The 18,701-nt window shown below is 42.9% G+C and overlaps 1 protein-coding gene across 2 annotated transcripts in view; it reads left to right on the top strand.

Annotated features, from left to right (window-relative positions):
• LOC143767985 (uncharacterized) overlaps positions 1-18,389 on the top strand; it is an 85,378-nt gene extending 66,989 nt beyond the window's left edge. For both annotated transcript variants that reach the window (XM_077256580.1, XM_077256581.1), the window contains exon 11: positions 11,487-18,389. In XM_077256580.1, coding sequence (XP_077112695.1) covers positions 11,487-12,736 — 1,250 coding nt within the window. In that variant the 3' untranslated portion in view covers positions 12,737-18,389. The remainder of the gene's footprint in view (positions 1-11,486) is intronic.
• The last annotated feature ends 312 nt before the right edge of the window (positions 18,390-18,701 follow it).

Genomic DNA, 18,701 nt, shown 5'->3' with positions numbered 1-18,701 from the left:
GACAAGATATTATGATGGGCCTGTAAGAGAAAGCGGAGGGTAATGATGCTGGTGGCTTCCTAGATCCCTGATATCTTATGAATCTATCTTCTCCCCCTTCTGTGCTGCTGAATGTGCTCATATGGTCCCTACAAGACCAGGTCCAGTCTTTCTGGCCAAACTTCACTTTTATTATCAACAGCATTAAATGTGCAGTGAGGCCAAGTGTGAATTTCTGTACAATAACAGCAGAGTTTCCCTTTATCCTGACTTTTCAATTTGTATTAAAAATAAACTAATTTCAAGGAGGATTGTGATAAAAAAAACATTACACCTGTGCCACGATATATCTCTAAGCTGTGCGTGGCTGATGGCTGTAATACACATTTATTCACGCCTGCAGGAGATGTGTTGGCTCGAACCCTGGTTTCATAGATTCACCCCACGTCATAAATTCCATTATGTTTTCCATCCTAAAACCTAATTCCTAAGGAATTCAGATTACTGCACAATCTCTCCTGAAATGGGGGCACGAATACTTTCTCTACTCTTCTGGTCAGGACTCATAGTATCTCCAATGGTCCACCATAAATGAATGCAACTCCAGTTTAGTGTTGGAGTTCTCCCCTCGTACATACTTTTTTTGGGGAGATGTAACATAGAACAAAAAATGTTTGGTTTTTTTACATGTTCATTCTGGTTGATACTTTGATTGTGGTAGGATCAGCCTGCCTCAGTTAGGGGAGTTTGTAAGTTTGGAACTCCCTGGTATTTTTTTTTTTTTTTTAAGTCTCCATTACCTCTTCCAAATGTGTGAGATCTTATTTGAAGATGCCCCAGCTCTGCAGTATTATAAAAAGTTATTTTTAAATGTCTAATATTTTTTCTTGAAACTCATCTGATAGAAAATATTGGCCCTTACGATAGTTTAGGTTGCCAAGAGCCACCGAGCCCCATACTCTAATCACTCCAGAGAGTTGATACCACTACTCATATTTTACTGATGAAGACTGTTGCGTTTGAACATTTTGATAGATGTGTTATTGTCCATAGTCAGTTTTTGACTACAGTAGTTACTGCCCAAAATACTCCCATTTTTCACATCTGACATGTCGCTTTTTGTGGTGATAACTTTGGAATTCTTCACAAAGGATAAAAGGAAACAAATGGACCTCACAAATTTTTTTCATACGTCTCTTGAATCCAACAAAACCCTGTATACGGTTGTCCACTGTCTGGGCACATGGCAGGGTTAAGAAGGGAAGGATCGCCATTTAGCTATTTGAATGCATATCTTATTGGAATCCAGACACAATGTATTGGTTACCTGGCAGTTCAAAATATGGCTACCACAATCAGGCTTGGCACTATCTACTCAGCTTTGCAGATCCCAAGGATTGCCTTGCTCAACATTCTTTACATGGATCTGTTCTTACACAGAGATCCCTAGGCTTGGGCCATGGTGTTACCTGCTGTTCTGTGAAGTGAGTTGAGATGACGAATAGTCAAGTAGTTGAGTCAGATCCACGAGGGCAGAGAAAATGCAAAATCATAAGAAGCAAGATTAGTCACTAAGGGTTCACGGCAGCTGAGCACAGAAAAGACTGAACCAGAGGAGAACAAGGCTGTATCTTCCTGCAATTTGCTTTGAGCTTTAGTAGGGTGGGGTGCTTTCCAATTGGTGAATGCAGGAAGCAGATTACTCCAGATGGACAGCACACACACCCATAATGCCTGACTGGATGGCACTACAGTTCACAGCAACCCTAATCTAAGTGGCTGAGCAGAGCCTGCACCATCCAGAGCTTCTGGTTCCGATATCTCCTCCATCTCCAGTGTTGCCTGCAGAATGAATGAGGCCATGCCTGGTGACAGAAGTAGGGGTGGCAGGTGTGGATCCCAGGCGAGATGGTACACACCATTTTCACAAAGCCTTAATTTACATAGTTACATAGTTATTAAGGTTGAAGGAAGACTTTAAGTCCATCTAGTTCAACCCATAGCCTAACCTAACATGTCCTAACATGTTGATCCAGAGGAAGGCAAAAAAAAACCATGTGGCAAAGAGTAACTCCACCATGGGGAAAAAAATTCCTTCCCAACTCCACACACGGCAATCAGACTAGTTCCCTGGATCAACGCCCTATCAAAGAATCTAGTGTATATACCCTGTAACATTATACTTTTCCAGAAAGGTATCCAGTCCCCTCTTAAATTTAAGTAATGAATCACTCATTACAACATCATACGGCAGAGAGTTCCATAGTCTCACTGCTCTTACAGTAAAGAATCCGTGTCTGTTATTATGCTTAAACCTTCTTTCCTCTAGACGTAGAGGATGCCCCCTTGTCCCTGTCTCAGGTCTATGATTAAAAAGATCATCAAAAAGGTCTTTGTACTGTCCCCTCATATATTTATACATTAAAATAAGATCACCCCTTAGTCTTCGTTTTTCCAAACTAAATAGCCCCAAGTTTAATAACCTATCTTGGTATTGCAGACCCCCCAGTCCTCTAATAACCTTGGTTGCTCTTCTCTGCACCCGCTCTAGTTCAGCTATGTCTTTCTTATACACCGGAGACCAGAACTGTGCACAGTATTCTAAGTGTGGTCGAACTAGTGACTTGTATAGAGGTAAAATTATGTTCTCCTCATGAGCATCTATGCCTCTTTTAATGCATCCCATTATTTTATTTGCCTTTCTAGCAGCTGCCTGACACTGGCCACTGAATATGAGTTTGTCATCCACCCATACACCCAGGTCTTTTTCATTGACAGTTTTGCCCAGAGTTTTAGAATTAAGCACATAGTTATACATCTTATTACTTCTACCCAAGTGCATGACCTTACATTTATCCCCATTAAAGCTCATTTGTCATTTATCAGCCCAAGCTTCTAGTTTACACAAATCATCCTGTAATATAAAATTGTCCTCCCCTGTATTGATTACCCTGCAGAGTTTAGTGTCATCTGCAAATATTGAAATTCTACTCTGAATGCCCCCTACAAGGTCATTAATAAATATGTTAAAAAGAAGAGGGCCCAATACTGACCCCTGTGGTACCCCACTGCTAACCGCGACCCAGTCCGAGTGTGCTCCATTAATAACCACCCTTTGTTTCCTATCCCTGAGCCAGCTCTCAATCAACTTACACATATATTCCCCTATCCCCATTATTCTCATTTTATGTAACAACCTTTTGTGTGGCACCGTATCAAAAGCTTTGGAAAAGTCCATATATACTACGTCCACTGGGTTCCCTTGGTCCAGTCCGGAACTTACCTCTTCATAGAAGCTGATCAAATTAGTCTGACATGAACGGTCCCTAGTAAACCCGTGCTGATACTGGGTCATGAGGTTATTCCTCTTCAGATACTCCAGTATAGCATCCCTTAGAATGCCCTCCAGGATTTTACCCACAGTAGAGGTTAAGCTTACTGGCCTATAATTACCGAGTTCAGTTTTTGCCCCTTTTTTGAATATTGTCACCACATTTGCTATACGCCAGTCCTGTGGTACAGACCCTGTTATTATGCAGTCTTTAAAGATTAAAAATAATGGTTTATCAATGACTGTACTTAGTTCCTGCAGTACTCGGGGGTGTATCCCATCAGGGCCCGGAGATTTGTCAATTTTAGTGATTTTTAGACGCCGCCGTACTTCCTGCTGGGTTAAGCAGGTGACATTTAATGGGGAATTTTGTCTGCCATGGGATTTTCTTTTGTAAATACTGATGAAAAAAAGTCATTTAGCATATTGGCTTTTTCCTCATCCTTTTCCATTTGACAAAATGCAGAAAACCAGAGCAGTTTATGAGGTTTTAAAGTGACTCCATTTTGGAAATGTCGCCCTAAGGGCAGTGGGGTACTCGGTACCAGGTCCGGTCTCATGGGGGAATGTCACGGTGGCTGCGACCTGGTCCGTGGCCCTGGGCCTCAATGCTAAAGGGGAACGGTCTTTTAAGGGAAAAGTATTTAAAGTCTGTCGTGACGCCACCTGTGGAGTTCGGTCAATAGTGGGTCCGACGCTGCATTAAAGGAGTCCTCTGGGGGATGTTGGGGCAGCACTGATGTTACACTTCCCACAGGTGAAGCAGGGTCCTAAGACGTAAGGTGTGAATGGTATGTGCCAGTGAATAAAGAGAGGACACAAGTTGTAAGTCATTACCTGGTTTACTGCAGTTGGCTGGCCACAGTCCAGGGCACCAGGCATGGGTGGTGGTATGGCCTGGCCAGCTCGGAGGCAATGGAGGGTCCCCTTTTCCGTGAGGTCCGTGAGCCTTTCCTCTAGCGCCTCTTGAAGATGAATTCCCTGCTGCCTGAAGTTTCCTACAGTGTACTCCTGTTTCCCACAGTCCTGGGATAGGTACCTGCACAACGGGCAGCTCGAACCGTTTTACAGGGACTCAATCACGCCCCGGGCTCCTTAGGTGCTGCTGCGTTTCCGGCGAGGTGTGGGCCAATTACATACAGTTCCTGGCCCTCCAGTTCTGCTCTGTGTCCTAGAGTTCCAGAAAAGCCTCGGGCTCCCGGTACCTGATTCCAGCGCTTCGGCTTTGAGGGTGCCTGGTCATAGTTCCCCTCTGAGCCCTGTTCCTCTCCTTTGCTACTTTCCTCTCCAGGTACTCCACATCCAACCCTCCAGGTTCTTTCTCCTTTCCCAGAGGCTGCTGCTCCCTCGTGGCTGTCAGATCTCTCTCCTGTTCTGCGGCTCTCCTAAACGTCCTTCCACTTCAGTGTTCCTCTCCAACTAACCTAACTCCTCCTCCAGGTCAGGATACTTTTAGGTGGGGGGACGCTCCCCTGAATCTGGGTCTTGAGCCCCCCCTCCTGGCCTGGATTCAGAATGTGTTGCATGTGGGTGTTTTATCTGGTGACGAGAACTCCCTTGCCTCTGATCATGACATTACCTTCCCCGAAGGAAGAAAAGCAACATCACTGTATCAAGCGGTTTCCTGGAGTGCTACGTTAACCTTCAGCGAATTTATCTATAGTAGTGACTATGTTGACTCCACAGCCATTTTCCAAAAATTAGCATGCAGTGGATGTTGGAGAGTGTAAACTTCGAATATACCATTTTATTACTCCCCACATAGTGCCCAGATTGCGCTCCAAGAGACACACATAAATTAAGTGGGTTCTTCTCACTATAATAACTACATGGGATCTAATTTTGATTTGGGCACACTGAAAGGCTCAGAAGCGATGTGAAGATTTGACTTTGTGAAAGTGGATATAGATGGATTGGTTTATAAAAGTCATATTGGTATTTGAACACTTCCATTGAAGAAGAACTCACCACCTCTCGTGGCAGCCTGTTCCACTCATTGATCACCCTCACTGTCAAAAGGTGCTTCTCTGTCTCCCATGACAGCACTACGGAGAGAGGGGATCCGCCCTACAGGGACAGGAAACCTACAGATAAAAAGGGCGGTACCTCTCCCTCGCATCAGTTGGTTTCCTATCCCTGATGGGGAACCTCTTTTCGGTGGTACCTGCAAGAAGACGCCGTATTCAAAGGACCGGGACCGGACAGTCGGGTTCCGGCAGCGAGGAGGCTCCTGCCGCGGCTCGTCCGGTGCCCGAAGCCGCCATCGCTGGAACCGAGGGGTTTTTCAGGTTGTGAGGGGGGAGAATCGCCGCCACTCTCAGGAGAGGAAGGGGCGCTGAGACACCCGGAGCTCCTGTGCTGACAAGCGCATGCTCCGGGTGTACAAAGATGGCCGCACTCCGGAAACGCGGCAGGACTTCCGGGTCATCTCCGCGCGCATGCGCAGTAGCTTTTTCTCCCCGGGGGACGTGACGTAGGAGCCGGAAATACACTGAATGCCGCAGATGGCGCCAGATTCAAATAGGGAGATGGTGCACACATGGTTGTTGCACACATGGTTGTTGCACTAACTCCCTGGAAACATGGAGGACAGTGACGTGCAGCAAGAACCGGAGCAGCAGCCGAGGCAGCAGCACCAGCACCATAGGAAGCAGACTGACCCTAAGGGTACCAGGAGAAGTGGGTCCAGCAGTCATTCCACGCAGCGCAGCAGATCTGCTGCAGTGACCAACTCTCCTCCTCAAGAGTTTCCCCTACCAGACCCGGGCCCTCCTCCAGAACCGGTACCTACGTCCACGTCTGAATGGTGAGTGACGTCCGAGAAAGTTCATATTTTATAATGGGGTTCCTTCTTTTCCCTTAATAGGGAAAGAAGAGTTTTGGAGAAAAAGAAAAAAATAAATCCTGCCCCACCTGTAACAAAGCTTTGCCGGTAGCCTGGAACAAAAAGCTTTGTAAATCATGTATTCAACGGTTATTATGTGAAGAGACCCCCGAGTTCGCATCTGAGCTAAAAGCGATAATCAGATCTGAGGTTCAGAATGCCCTTACATCTTTCAAAAAAGTGAAAGATAAGAAAAAAGACGGTATATTCCCACTCTAACCAGTCTTCATCTGAGGACAAGGATTGTAACAAATAGAATTCCTCCTTATCTTCCTCCGACGAAGATTTGGGCCATCACTGCTTCCCACTGGAGGAGGTAGATACTCTAGTAAAAGCAGTTAGAGCTACTATGGGGGTAGAGGATCCCCGACCCGATAAAATGGCTCAAGATATAATGTTCGGTGGTCTGGGGCAGAAAAAGCGGAGAACATATCCCCTAAATTCTAACGTCCAAACACTGATTAAAAAAGAGTGGGAGAAACCTGATAGGAGAAATTCCTCAGTACCCTCGCTTAAAAGGAAGTATCCTTTCGAAGACGAGGCGTCTACTTCCTGGGACAAGGCACCTAAATTGGATGTCGCGGTAGCCAAGGCCTCGAAAAAAAATCGCGCTCCCATTTGAGGATATGGGTACCCTTAAAGACCCTTTAGACAAAAAAGCGATACTTTTCTTAAGGGAGCATGGTACTCGGCTGGGGGTAGCTTGAGACCTGCGGTTGCTGCGACATGCACCTCCAGATCTTTAATGGTGTGGATTGACCAATTTGAAAAACAGATTAAAGACGGGTCACCCTGGAATAAGATGCTGGATTCAATCCCTGTAATTAGAGCAGCAGCGGCGTTCCTAGCGGATTCCTCAGCGGACTCCGTGCGCCTAACATCCAAGGCCGCTGCCCTCTCCAACTCAGCCAGAAGAACTTTATGGCTTAAAAGTTGGCCGGGGGATCTCCAGACGAAACTAAAATTATGTTCTATTCCATGTGAGGGGAATTTCTTGTTTGGGGAGACCTTGAATGATATCCTTCAGAAAGCTGGGGATAAAAAGAAAGGTTTCCCAAACCTGGGACCAGCTCCATTCAGACAGTCCTTTCGGAACCGGAGATTTTTTTGCCGAAGACCCCCCCCCCCCAGAGAGCAGAGTAAATGGGAAGAAGAAGAGATAGGGGTTACCTTTGTGGCACCACCTCCCGTGACAAAAAACCTCTAAATGACATTTTCCCTACGGTGGGGGGAAGACTCACTTCATTCCTTCCCGCCTGGAAGAAAATATCCAACAATACCTGGATGTTAAATCTAATTCACTCTGGTCAAAATATAGATTTTCTTTCTTTACGCCCCAAAAAAATTATGTAACAAGAACAAGGTCTTCAGCAGCAGAGCAAGCCGCACTAGAAAAGGAAATTATTCCCCTATTACAGAAATCTGTAATTCAGGACATCTCCCCTCAAGAAATAGGGAAGGGATTTTACTCCCCACTATTTCTAGTGCCAAAACCCGACGGCTCTTTTCGAACGATAATAAATCTAAAAAATCTGAACAAATACGTAAAAAATTCAAAATTCAAAATGGAAACAATAAAATCTACCATAAAAATTATTTTCCCGATCTGCTACGTGGTCGTGATAGACCTAACCGACGCATATTACCATGTGCCCATCCACAAACAATCCCAAAAATTTCTCAGAATGGCAGTCTCCATAGAGGGACAAGTAAGAAATTTCCAATACAGAGCCCTCCCGTTTGGGATCTCAATTGCTCCGCGAGTATTCACAAAAATAGTAGCAGAAATGATGGCCCACATAAGGGAACAAAATATATTAATAGTCCCTTACTTGGACGATTTCCTTATTGCAAGCGACTCGGCTCAAAGTTGCAGGGAACAGCGGGACCGAGTGATAACTATTCTGACGGACTTGGGTTAGCTCATAAATATAAAAAAATCAAAGTTGGAACCCTGTCAAATTCAGGCGTTTCTGGGACTAACATTAGACTCCCAGGTCCAAGAATGCTGACTCCCAGTCTCCAAAAAGGACAATATATTGACTATGATAGCACGAACTCTACACAACCCATCCATGACTCTAAGGAGGGCGATGTCGCTAATGGGCTCTCTCTCTTCATGTCTGCCAGCAGTACCTTTCGCACAATTCCACACGAGAGAGTTTCAATGGCATATACTGGAATGGCAGTCAATACTAAAAAACAATTTAGAAGGTCGCATCATTCTAAATTCCTCAGTTATTCATTCCCTTCTCTGGTGGGGAAAGAACCAAAACCTTTCAAAGGGAATCCCTTGGGTACCAAAAATATCTCGGGTAATAACTGATGCGAGTCCCAGGGGGTGGGGGGCTCACAAGGAAAACAGTGGCTCAGGAAAACTGGTCAGTTCAGGAACTATCAGCATCCTCGAACCAAAAAGAACTTTGGGCGGTGCATCGAGCTCTTCTATTTTTTCTAACTTACATTCGAGGACATCATGTCCGAATCTTTTCGGACAACAAAGTGACAGTAGCGTATATATATCACCAGGGAGGAACAAGGTCTCGATCACGGAGTTCCTCCACCAAAATTATCAGTCTTGCAGAGGAAAATCTACTATCGCTTTCTGCACTACATATTCAGGGGTCAAACAACGAAAAAGCAGATTACTTGAGTCGAACTCAGTTAAAACAAGGCGAGTGGTCCCTAAACCAATCTATCTACAACCAGATTACAGAAATGTGAGGAACCCCAACAATAGATTTATTCGCCAATTACAAAAACAAAACAGTAAACCTGTTTTGCTCACTAAACCCGGGAGGGAATCCCCAGGCTCTGGATGCCTTTCTGATTCCATGGACCCACAAACTAACATATGCTTTTCCTCCGATTATTCTGATCCCGGCAGTCATTTGGAAAGTCAGAGAGGACAAAACTAAAATTATCCTTATAGCCCCATTCTGGCCAAAAAGGACATGGTTTTCCTGGCTAAGGATGCTATCTGTCTCAGACCCATGGATTCTCCCGAATATACCAGACCTTCTACAGCAAGGACCGATCTTCCACCCACAGGAGTCGAACTTACATTTAACAGCCTGGATTTTGAACGGAGACTATTAAAAGAAAGGGGGTTTTCGGACAACTTAGTAGCTACGTTGTTAAATTGTAGAAAACTTATTACTACTAAAACATATGGGAAAACGTGGGGAAAACGTGGAGAAAATTCTTATCTATCTCCAAAGTGAAAGGCCTTCAATTGATAAAATACTTGAATTTCTACAAAAAGGTTTGGACCAGGGGTTGGCGGTCAGTACTCTAAAAGTACAGATAGCAGCTGTGGGAGCACTCTATAATCAAAATATTGCAGCCAATCCATGGGTAGTAAGATTTATTAAAGCGTTAACAAGATTAAAACCTTTAGTTACTCAAAAAATACCCTCGTGGGACCTAACCTTAGTCCTCTCTGCACTAACGGGTCCTCCATTTGAACCCATAGACACAATTTCCATAAAAACACTATCACTTAAGACTATTCTTCTGGTAGCTTTAACATCTGCGCGCAGAATAAGTGACATTCAAGCCCTGTCCTCTAACCCTCCTTTTACAAAAATATTAGATGACAGAGTCACTCTTAGACCCGACCCGGCCTATTTGCCAAAAGTGGCATCAAAATTTCATAGGTCACAAGAAGTATCTCTGCCATCCTTTTGCCCAAACCCTAAAAATGAGAGAGGGCGAAATCCATAATTTAGATGTCAGAAGATGTCTAGTCCAATATTTAGATTCTACCAGGAAGTAGAGGAAAGAAGGCTTGCTTTGTCTATTTTCAGGGTCCCAGTAAAGGATTCCGGGCATCCAAAGGTACCTTGGCAAGGTGGATAAAGGAGGCAATAGCCTTGGCATATTCATCCACGGGGAATGCGATCCCAGATGGTATAAAAGCGCATTCCACAAGAGCAGTAGCTACCTCATGGGCTGAGAGGTCAGAGGTATCAATTGAGCAAATCTGCAAAGCGGCCACCTGGTCCTCGCCATCAACCTTTTTTAGACAGTATAGATTTAATCTAGCCTCTGTGTCTGACTTGACCTTTGGGCGAAGGGTTCTCGAGGCTGTGGTCCCTCCCTAAGCTTAATCTCTGTAATTCTCTCCGTAGTGCTGTCATGGGAGACCGAGAAAGTCATAGTTACTCACCGATAATGGTTTTTCTCGGAGCCCATGACAGCACCCACTTATTCCCTCCCATCACGAGTGCGGTGAGCACTTTTCTTACATATAACTTATATAATATAATATAATATAGGCACGGTGTTCCTCTAATAAGCAATGTTATAATATGTTTTCTCTGTTGTAACTAACCTGGAAGTCCTCCGATGCTCTGTAAACCAACTGATGCGAGGGAGAGGTACCGCCCTTTTTATCTGTAGGTTTCCTGTCCCTGAAGGGCAGATCCCCTCTCTCCATAGTGCTGTCATGGACTCCGAGAAACACCGTTATCGGTGAGTAACTATGACTTTTTTTCTAATATCCAATCTGTGTCTCCTCCACTTCAGTTTCATCCCATTGTTCCCTCATCCCTATCCTTGTATGCGTGGTTCTTCATCCCTATCCTTGTATGCACGGCCCCATCCCTATCCTTGTATGCACGGCCCCATCCCTATCCTTGTATGCACGGCCCCATCCCTATCCTTGTATGCATGGCTCCTCATCCCTATCCTTGAATGCACAGCCCCATCCCTATCCTAGTATGTATGGCTCCATCCTTATCCTTGTATGCATGGCTCCATCCTTATCCTTGTATGCATGGCTCCATCCTTATCCTTGTATGCATGGCTCCATCCCTATCCTTGTATGCATGGCTCCATCCCTATCCTTGTATGCATGGCTCCATCCCTATCCTTGTATGCATGGCTCCATCCCTATCCTTGTATGCATGGCTCCATCCCTATCCTTGTATGCATGGCTCCATCCCTATCCTTGTATGCATGGCTCCATCCCTATCCTTGTATGCATGGCTCCATCCCTATCCTTGTATGCATGGCTCCATCCCTATCCTTGTATGCATGGCTCCTCATCCCTATCCTTGTATGCATGGCTCCTCATCCCTATCCTTGTATGCACGGCTCCATCCCTATCCTTGTATGCACGGCTCCATCCCTATCCTTGTATGCACGGCCCCATCCCTATCCTTGTATACTTTGTACTCAAGTATATACATCAACTTACCATTTTTACAGACAGTTTTAGGAGAAATGTTCAAAAATATAAAGTTCAAGGATATTTTATTGAAAAATAATTGGTTTTATTCTTCACAGATGACTGTACCAGGAGATCAGAAGGACAGCTGACATCTTCAATTTTAAAATCAGATGATTTTGAGATCTCACAGGATACAATTGAAGTGAATGCCATTACTCCAGATATACTATCATCCCTTCACAGCAAAGATCTGTCACCTGATTCAGTACCGACTACTAAGGAAAATCAAAGACCCAAAAGAGGCATTAAAAAACAAACTGCTCCTAAAGCAAGGAAGTCCTTTTCATGTTCAGAATGTGGGAAATGTTTTAACTGGAAGCATCATCTTGATCGACACCAAAGAATCCACACAGGAGAAAAGCCTTTTTCCTGTTCAGAATGTGGGAAATGCTTTATCCAGAAAGTGCATCTTGATAGCCACCAGAGAAACCACACAGGGGAGAAGCCTTTTTTATGTTTAGAATGTGAGAGATGTTTTGTAGAGAAAAAACATCTTATCGAACATCAGAGACGCCACACAGCGGAGAAGCCTTTTTTCTGTTCAGAATGTGGAAAATGTTTTGTGACTAAATCAGATCTTGTTAGACACCAGAAACTCCACGCAGGGGCGAAGCCTTTTTCCTGTTCAGAGTGTGGGAAATGTTTTAACTGGAAATCACATTTGGTTATGCACCAGAGAATTCACACAGGGCAGAAGCCTTTTTCCTGTTCAGAGTGTGGGAAATGTTTTATCCGGAAATCTGATCTTGATAATCACCAGAGAACCCACACAGGGGAGAAGCCTTTTTTCTGTTCAGAATGTGGAAAATGTTTTGTGACGGAATCAGATCTTGTTAGACACCAGAGACTCCACACAGGGGAGAAGCCTTTTTCCTGTTCAGAATGTGGAAAATATTTTAACCAGAAATCACATTTGGTTAGGCACCAGAGAATTCACACAGGGCAGAAGCCTTTTTCCTGTTCAGAATGTGGAAAATGTTTTGTGACGGAATCAGATCTTGTTAGACACCAGAGACTCCACACAGGGGAGAAGCCTTTTTCCTGTTCAGAATGTGGAAAATATTTTAACCAGAAATCACATTTGGTTAAGCACCAGAGAACCCACACAGGGGAGAAGCCTTTTTTCTGTTCAGTATGTGGAAAATGTTTTGTGACTAAATCAGATCTTGTTAGACACCAGAGACTCCACACAGGGGAGAAGCCTTTTTCCTGTTCAGAATGTGGAAAATATTTTAACCAGAAATCACATTTGGTTATCCACCAGAGAACCCACACAGGGGAGAAGCCAATCCAGCACGGGAGGTGACTATATAAATATTTTAATTTTAACCCCTTATCGTCCAATGAAGGATAGTCCTCCCACATGACCGTGGGTCGCCAATGGGTTGGCATGAGACTCCTGTGGTTGTCATAGTCATATAGCTATGAGCATCGCCCAGCGGTCGGCGCTCATGGCAAGTGAGCATATCTGCTACATAGAACAGGGCTGCAGAAGCAATCAGACAAGTGCAGCTTCTAGTCTCCCATGGGGACTATTGAAGCAAGTAGATAGTAAAAAAAAAATATTTTTAAAAATAAAATAAAAAAATATAAAAGTTCAAATCACCCCCTCTTGCTCCATTCAAAAAAATAAATAAATTAAAAAAAACAAATATATACACACCGCATTCAGAATCGCCTGCTCTATCAATATATAAAAATAATTTATCCACTCAGTAAACGGTGTAGCGAGAAAAAAATTGAGACGCCAGAATTTGTTTTTTTGGTCACTGCAACATTGCAAAAAAATGCATTAACGGGCAATCAAAAGATCATATTTACACCAAAATGGTAACAATTAAAGTCAGTCAGTCAGACCAGTGCGCAAAAAAAAAGCACTCATCCAGCCCCAGGTCCTGAAAAATGGAGATGCTATGGGTTTCGGAAAATGGCAACTTTTTTTTTTACAAACTTTGGAATTTTTTTCACCACTTAAATAAAATTTTTTAGTGTCTGTGAGCTTGTACTGACCTGGAGAATCATACACTATGTTCCAAATTATTATGCAAATTACATTTTTCTCTGATTTTCCTAAATGGTTGGTGCAAATGACAGTCGGTCTAATAAAAGTAATCACCCGTTAGAGTATACATCGAATTTTATTGAATAAACCTCCCAATGATAACAGTATAATCTCCAAAATTAATAAAAACTTAAAATGCACTGGTCCAAATTATTGTCCAAATTATTAGGCACAGTAGACTTTCTAAACATTTGATATGTTTTAAAGAACTGAAAATGCTCATTTGTGGAATTTGCAGCATTAGGAGGTCACATTCACTGAACAAAAAGCTATTTAACTCCAAAACATCCTAACAGGCCAAGTTACATGTTACCATAGGAACCCTTCTTTGATATCACCTTCACAATTCCTGCATCCATTGAGTTTCTGCTTGTATTTCTTTGCATGAAGTCGGAATAGCCTCCCATAGCTGCTGTTTTGATGTGAACTACCTCCCACCCTCATAGATCTTTTGATTGATGATACTCCAAAGGTTCTCTATAGGGTTGTGGTCAGGGGAAGATGGTGGCCACACCATGAGTTTATCTCCTTTTATGCCCATAGCAGCCAATGATTCAGAGGTATTCTTTGCAGCATGAGATGGTGCATTGTCATGCATGAAGATGATTTTGCTCCTGAAGGCACATTTCTGCTTTTTATACCATGGAGGAAAGTTGTAAGTCAGAAACTCTATATACTTTGCAGAGGTCATTTTCACACCTTCAGGAACCTTAAAGGGCCCTACCGGCTGTTTCTCCATGATTCCGGCCCAAAACATGACTCTTCCACCTCCTTGCTGTTGTTGCAGCCTTGTTGGGAAATGGTGGCCATCCACCAATCATCCACTACTCCATCCATTTGGACCATCCAGGGTTGCTTAACACTTATCAGTAAACAAGAATGTTTGGAAATTAGTCTTCATGTATGTGTGGGCCCAATGCAACCATTTCTGCTTGTGAACACTGTTTAAGGGAGGCCGAAAAGTAGGTTTATGCACCACAGCAAGCCTTTGAAGGATCCTACACCTTGAGGTTTGAGGGACTCTAGAGGCAACGGTAGCTTCAAATAACTGTTTGCTGCTTTGTAATGGCTTTTTAGCAGCTGCTCTCTTAATCCGATGAACTTGCCTGGCAGAAATCTTCCTCATTATGCCTTTATCAGCACAAACACATCTGTGCTCAGATACAGCCACAAATCTCTTAACAGTACGATCATCACGCTTAAGTTTTCGGGAAATTTCTAATGTTTTCATCCCTTCACCAAGGCATTGCACTATTTGATGCTTTTCAGCAGCAGAGAGATCCTTTTTCTTTCCCATCTTACTTGAAAACTGTGACCTGCTTAATAATGTGGAACATAATTTTTAAGTAGTTTTCCTTTAATTAGAATCACTTGGAAAACTAATTATCCCATGTGTTTCAGATTGATTTCAGTGATCCATTGAGCCCTGAGACACAATACCATCCACGAGTTTATTTGAAAAACAAAACAATTAAATTTTAATCACACTTAAATCCAATTTGCATAATAATTTGGAACACAGTGTGATGTCAGGTTAGTTTTAGCATTTAGTGAACATGGTAAAAAAAAACTGTTGTGGAATTGCACTTTTCTTGCAATTTCACCGCATTTGGATTGTTTTCCCTTTTTCCCTTACATGGTATGGTAAAATAAATGGTGTCTTTCAAAAGTAAAACTTGTCCTGCAAAAAACAAGCCCTCACATGGCCATATTGACGGAAAAATAAAAAAGCTATGGCTGTGTGAAGGGGGGCAAAAAATGGAAACTAAAAAACGGAAATAACCCTGGTTCTTAAGGGGTTAAATAGACCAATCATGAGGAATAATAATAATTATATTTATATAGAGCCAACATATTCCGCAGCGCTTTACAGGTTATAGAGGGGACTTGTACAGACAATAGACATTACAGCATAACAAATCACAGTTTGAAATAGATACCAGAAGGAGTGAGGGCCCTGCTCGCGAGCTTACAATCTATGAGGAAAATGGGGAGACACGAGAGGTGGATGGTAACAATTGCTTTAGTTATTTGGACCAGCCATAGTGTAAGGCTCGGGTGTTCATGTAACGCTGCATGAACCAGAAGAAGAAAGGGTTGTCCAAGTAGTTGACAACCCTTTTAAACATCAAAAATCCCACACAGATAGCAGTCATTATTAGCGATGAGCGAGCACTAAAATACTTGAGTGCTCGATATTTGAGTCAACAGGTCGCATGCTCAGCAGACTTTTCCAGGAAGACGGAGGGGGCAGGAAAATTGCTGAAATGGATGAAAACTGCCTTAAATTGGAATGAGAACCGCATCGAGAAGATGGCTGGATGCATCTCTGACTCTCAGGTCGCTTTTGGTATCAATGTTGTCAGAGTATTACGCCACTTTTAAGGAGTGACAACAAAACATCCAAAACCGAAAATAAAATGTACAGGGGGATTGGCCCCTACACGCGTCCGTCATTAACGGACAGGTGACGTCACCGTTCAGTCACGCCCCCCGCTCACCACGCTATTCCTACAATGGCTCCATCAGCTGAGGCTAACTGCTGTGAACACCAGCATTTTCACGGGGTGTTGCAGCTTTGGGAGGACGCTTCCGCATCTGATACAAGTGGACATTGGGCAGGAAACTACCACGCAAGTCCAACCATTCTTTACAGGACCACACGTGCACCTGTAAGAGCCTCTCAGCGCAGCAATCTTTTACTGTTCATTTATTTATCGGTTTTAAGGCAGTTTTACACACCACACCTGTCGGATTGCCTGCTGCTTTGGCTTCAGGCACATTGTGACTAGCGCCATTGTGATTTGCTGGTTCAGCATTTGCATTACGAAAATAAAATGTGTTTTACAAGTAAAAACATTCGTTCTTGTATATAAGGCAATTTAAAAAAGAGAACAAATAAACTTCCTTCACCCCTTAGTTTGTGTTTACATGTAGCCTCTTTGTTTTTTTTCACCATTGAAAGCAATGAGAAAATGGAAAAATGCAACATTCATTGTAAATGTAATTTTAATATTTTAATACCTTATCTGGACATGTGGTGTGTGACAGAGTGAGACACATCCTGTTTAATTTATGAAGGGACTATGAAAATCACAAATCCTATGCTGACAATGCAAGAACTTCCAAACATTTGAAGGAAGAGGGATTCTGATACACCCTGTATTAGACATAAAGGAGGGTCTCCTAAACATTCTTTTAAAATTGTTAGGCAGTGGGACTCCTAGACTCATAAAGTCTATGCACTAAGTGCATGGTCTAGCAAAAATGTAAATGAGGGTGTGATGACACAGCATTTTAATTTAATTAACCAGATCTCTATTTTCAGTAAGCCAGGAGGAATAGACTTATCTATATGATGACTTTTTAATTTATGCATTTGTTCTTCAGTTGGCCAAAAAACATACACTGTTGTCATGAGTCTTAAACTTTGATTTTTCATCATTTTAAATGGCTAGTGTTTGCCTCTTACATCAGCTCCTACAAATTATTGTCTGCTTTCTTTGCAAGACACTGATGCAGGGTAATTGAACAATGGATGTTTGCTTTATTTATTGAATGACCATTGTGTGGGTCTTGTGGCTTTTTGACTTATAAAACAAAGGAATAAGAACTATGCAAATAGATTAAATTGTTAAACTATATGAGTTAACCTCATCACGTCTTCCTCTTGACCTCTGGATGCTGGCTTGAAAGACAACAATTATGAGCTATATAAGTGGGATATGCCTCTAACAATATGCATCCAGACAGCCAAGAGATCCAAAGGACCAGAGACTCTTTACATTACCACAGCCAGGAACACTTTACAGGATAGCTGCCAGATCGAGGCTCTATCACGAGTGACACAGATCTGACATTCTACAGGATACCAGCCAGGCCCCAGCTGAAAGAACATACATCTGCTTCATTGACCATCACTGAACCCATGAATACATTTGGGGTAGTCAGGATTTGGACCCACCGGTCACTGGAGGCCCATGGATACATTTGTGAAAGCCAGGAGTGAGACTCACCGGTCACCTGGCTCCATGGAGATGTTCGGAGAAGCCAGGTTGTGACCTTCCCGGCACCTGGCCTTGTACCTCAATGGACTGTCAGCTTCCTAAGCTTGTCGTTACCTCCTCTCTGTCCCAGGGAGAGGTCGAGGTAGTTGGCCCTGGAAGCTCTGAAGTCACAGCTGCTCTTATCCCAGCGAGTCAATGGGTGAGATTGTAATTTGCACCATCTTGGGTATTTTGCTGGTACTGTTCTATGTGTTATTTAGAAGTATAAAATGAAAATAGTGGCACAAGTGTTAAGGTTTTATCTGCAGCGAATAAGACAATTACTGTAGAACTAAAGTATTAGGAATATTTGCGCTGATACTCCTTGGTAAAATTGAAAATTGACTGGCGAACAGTGTGAGCTAGCTTTGGGCCTTGTACCTGTTCACACCAGTCAGTACAAAGAGGACCCATAAGATAGTATAACTTATAGAATGATCTGTGGGCAGTGTGGATAAAAGGGGGAAGGGAACAGGATTAAAATGCTGTAGACCTTGTGCCTATTCACATTAGTTTAATTGTAAAAGTTAGTTGTGCATATAAGTACTGTTAGATAAAAGGGCTGTATTCATTAACCCATATTTCCACAAGAAAGTTATGCAATTATACACAAAGCACAATGTAAATATATGGATCAGAGCAATAAAAGTATCGTACAAAATCTGGAAATATTGACATGAACTCCTAATTACATGCAAAATTCGAAAAACTACTGTCTACAAAATACAAAAAAGCATTTATTAAATAAATAACACCGATAAAGTAAAATCCGACCAGAGGATTCAAGTTCTTAAGGCTAATAAGCCGTATAAGGGTATGTGTCCACGTTCAGGATTGCATCAGGATTTGGTCAGGATTTTTCATCAGTATTTGTAAGCCAAAACCAGGAGTGGGTGATAAATGCAAAAGTGGTGCATATGTTTCTGTTATACTTTTCCTCTAATTGTTCCACTCCTGGTTTTGGCTTACAAATACTGATGAAAAATCCTGACCAAATCCTGATGGAATCCTGAACGTGGACACATACCCTAATGAAGTATATGTATGTCTTAAAAAAAACTAGTCAGATCAATTAGCCCAAGATTGATCCTCACCCATATTGGTCACAGTGTGGAAGAGGGGCTGGCAGTCTAATTCCACACTGCGACCATTATGGGTGAGGA

This window comes from Ranitomeya variabilis, chromosome 4 (genome assembly GCF_051348905.1).
Source record: "Ranitomeya variabilis isolate aRanVar5 chromosome 4, aRanVar5.hap1, whole genome shotgun sequence".
NCBI lineage: Eukaryota > Metazoa > Chordata > Amphibia > Anura > Dendrobatidae > Ranitomeya > Ranitomeya variabilis.
This window is presented reverse-complemented; position numbering and strand designations above follow the sequence as displayed.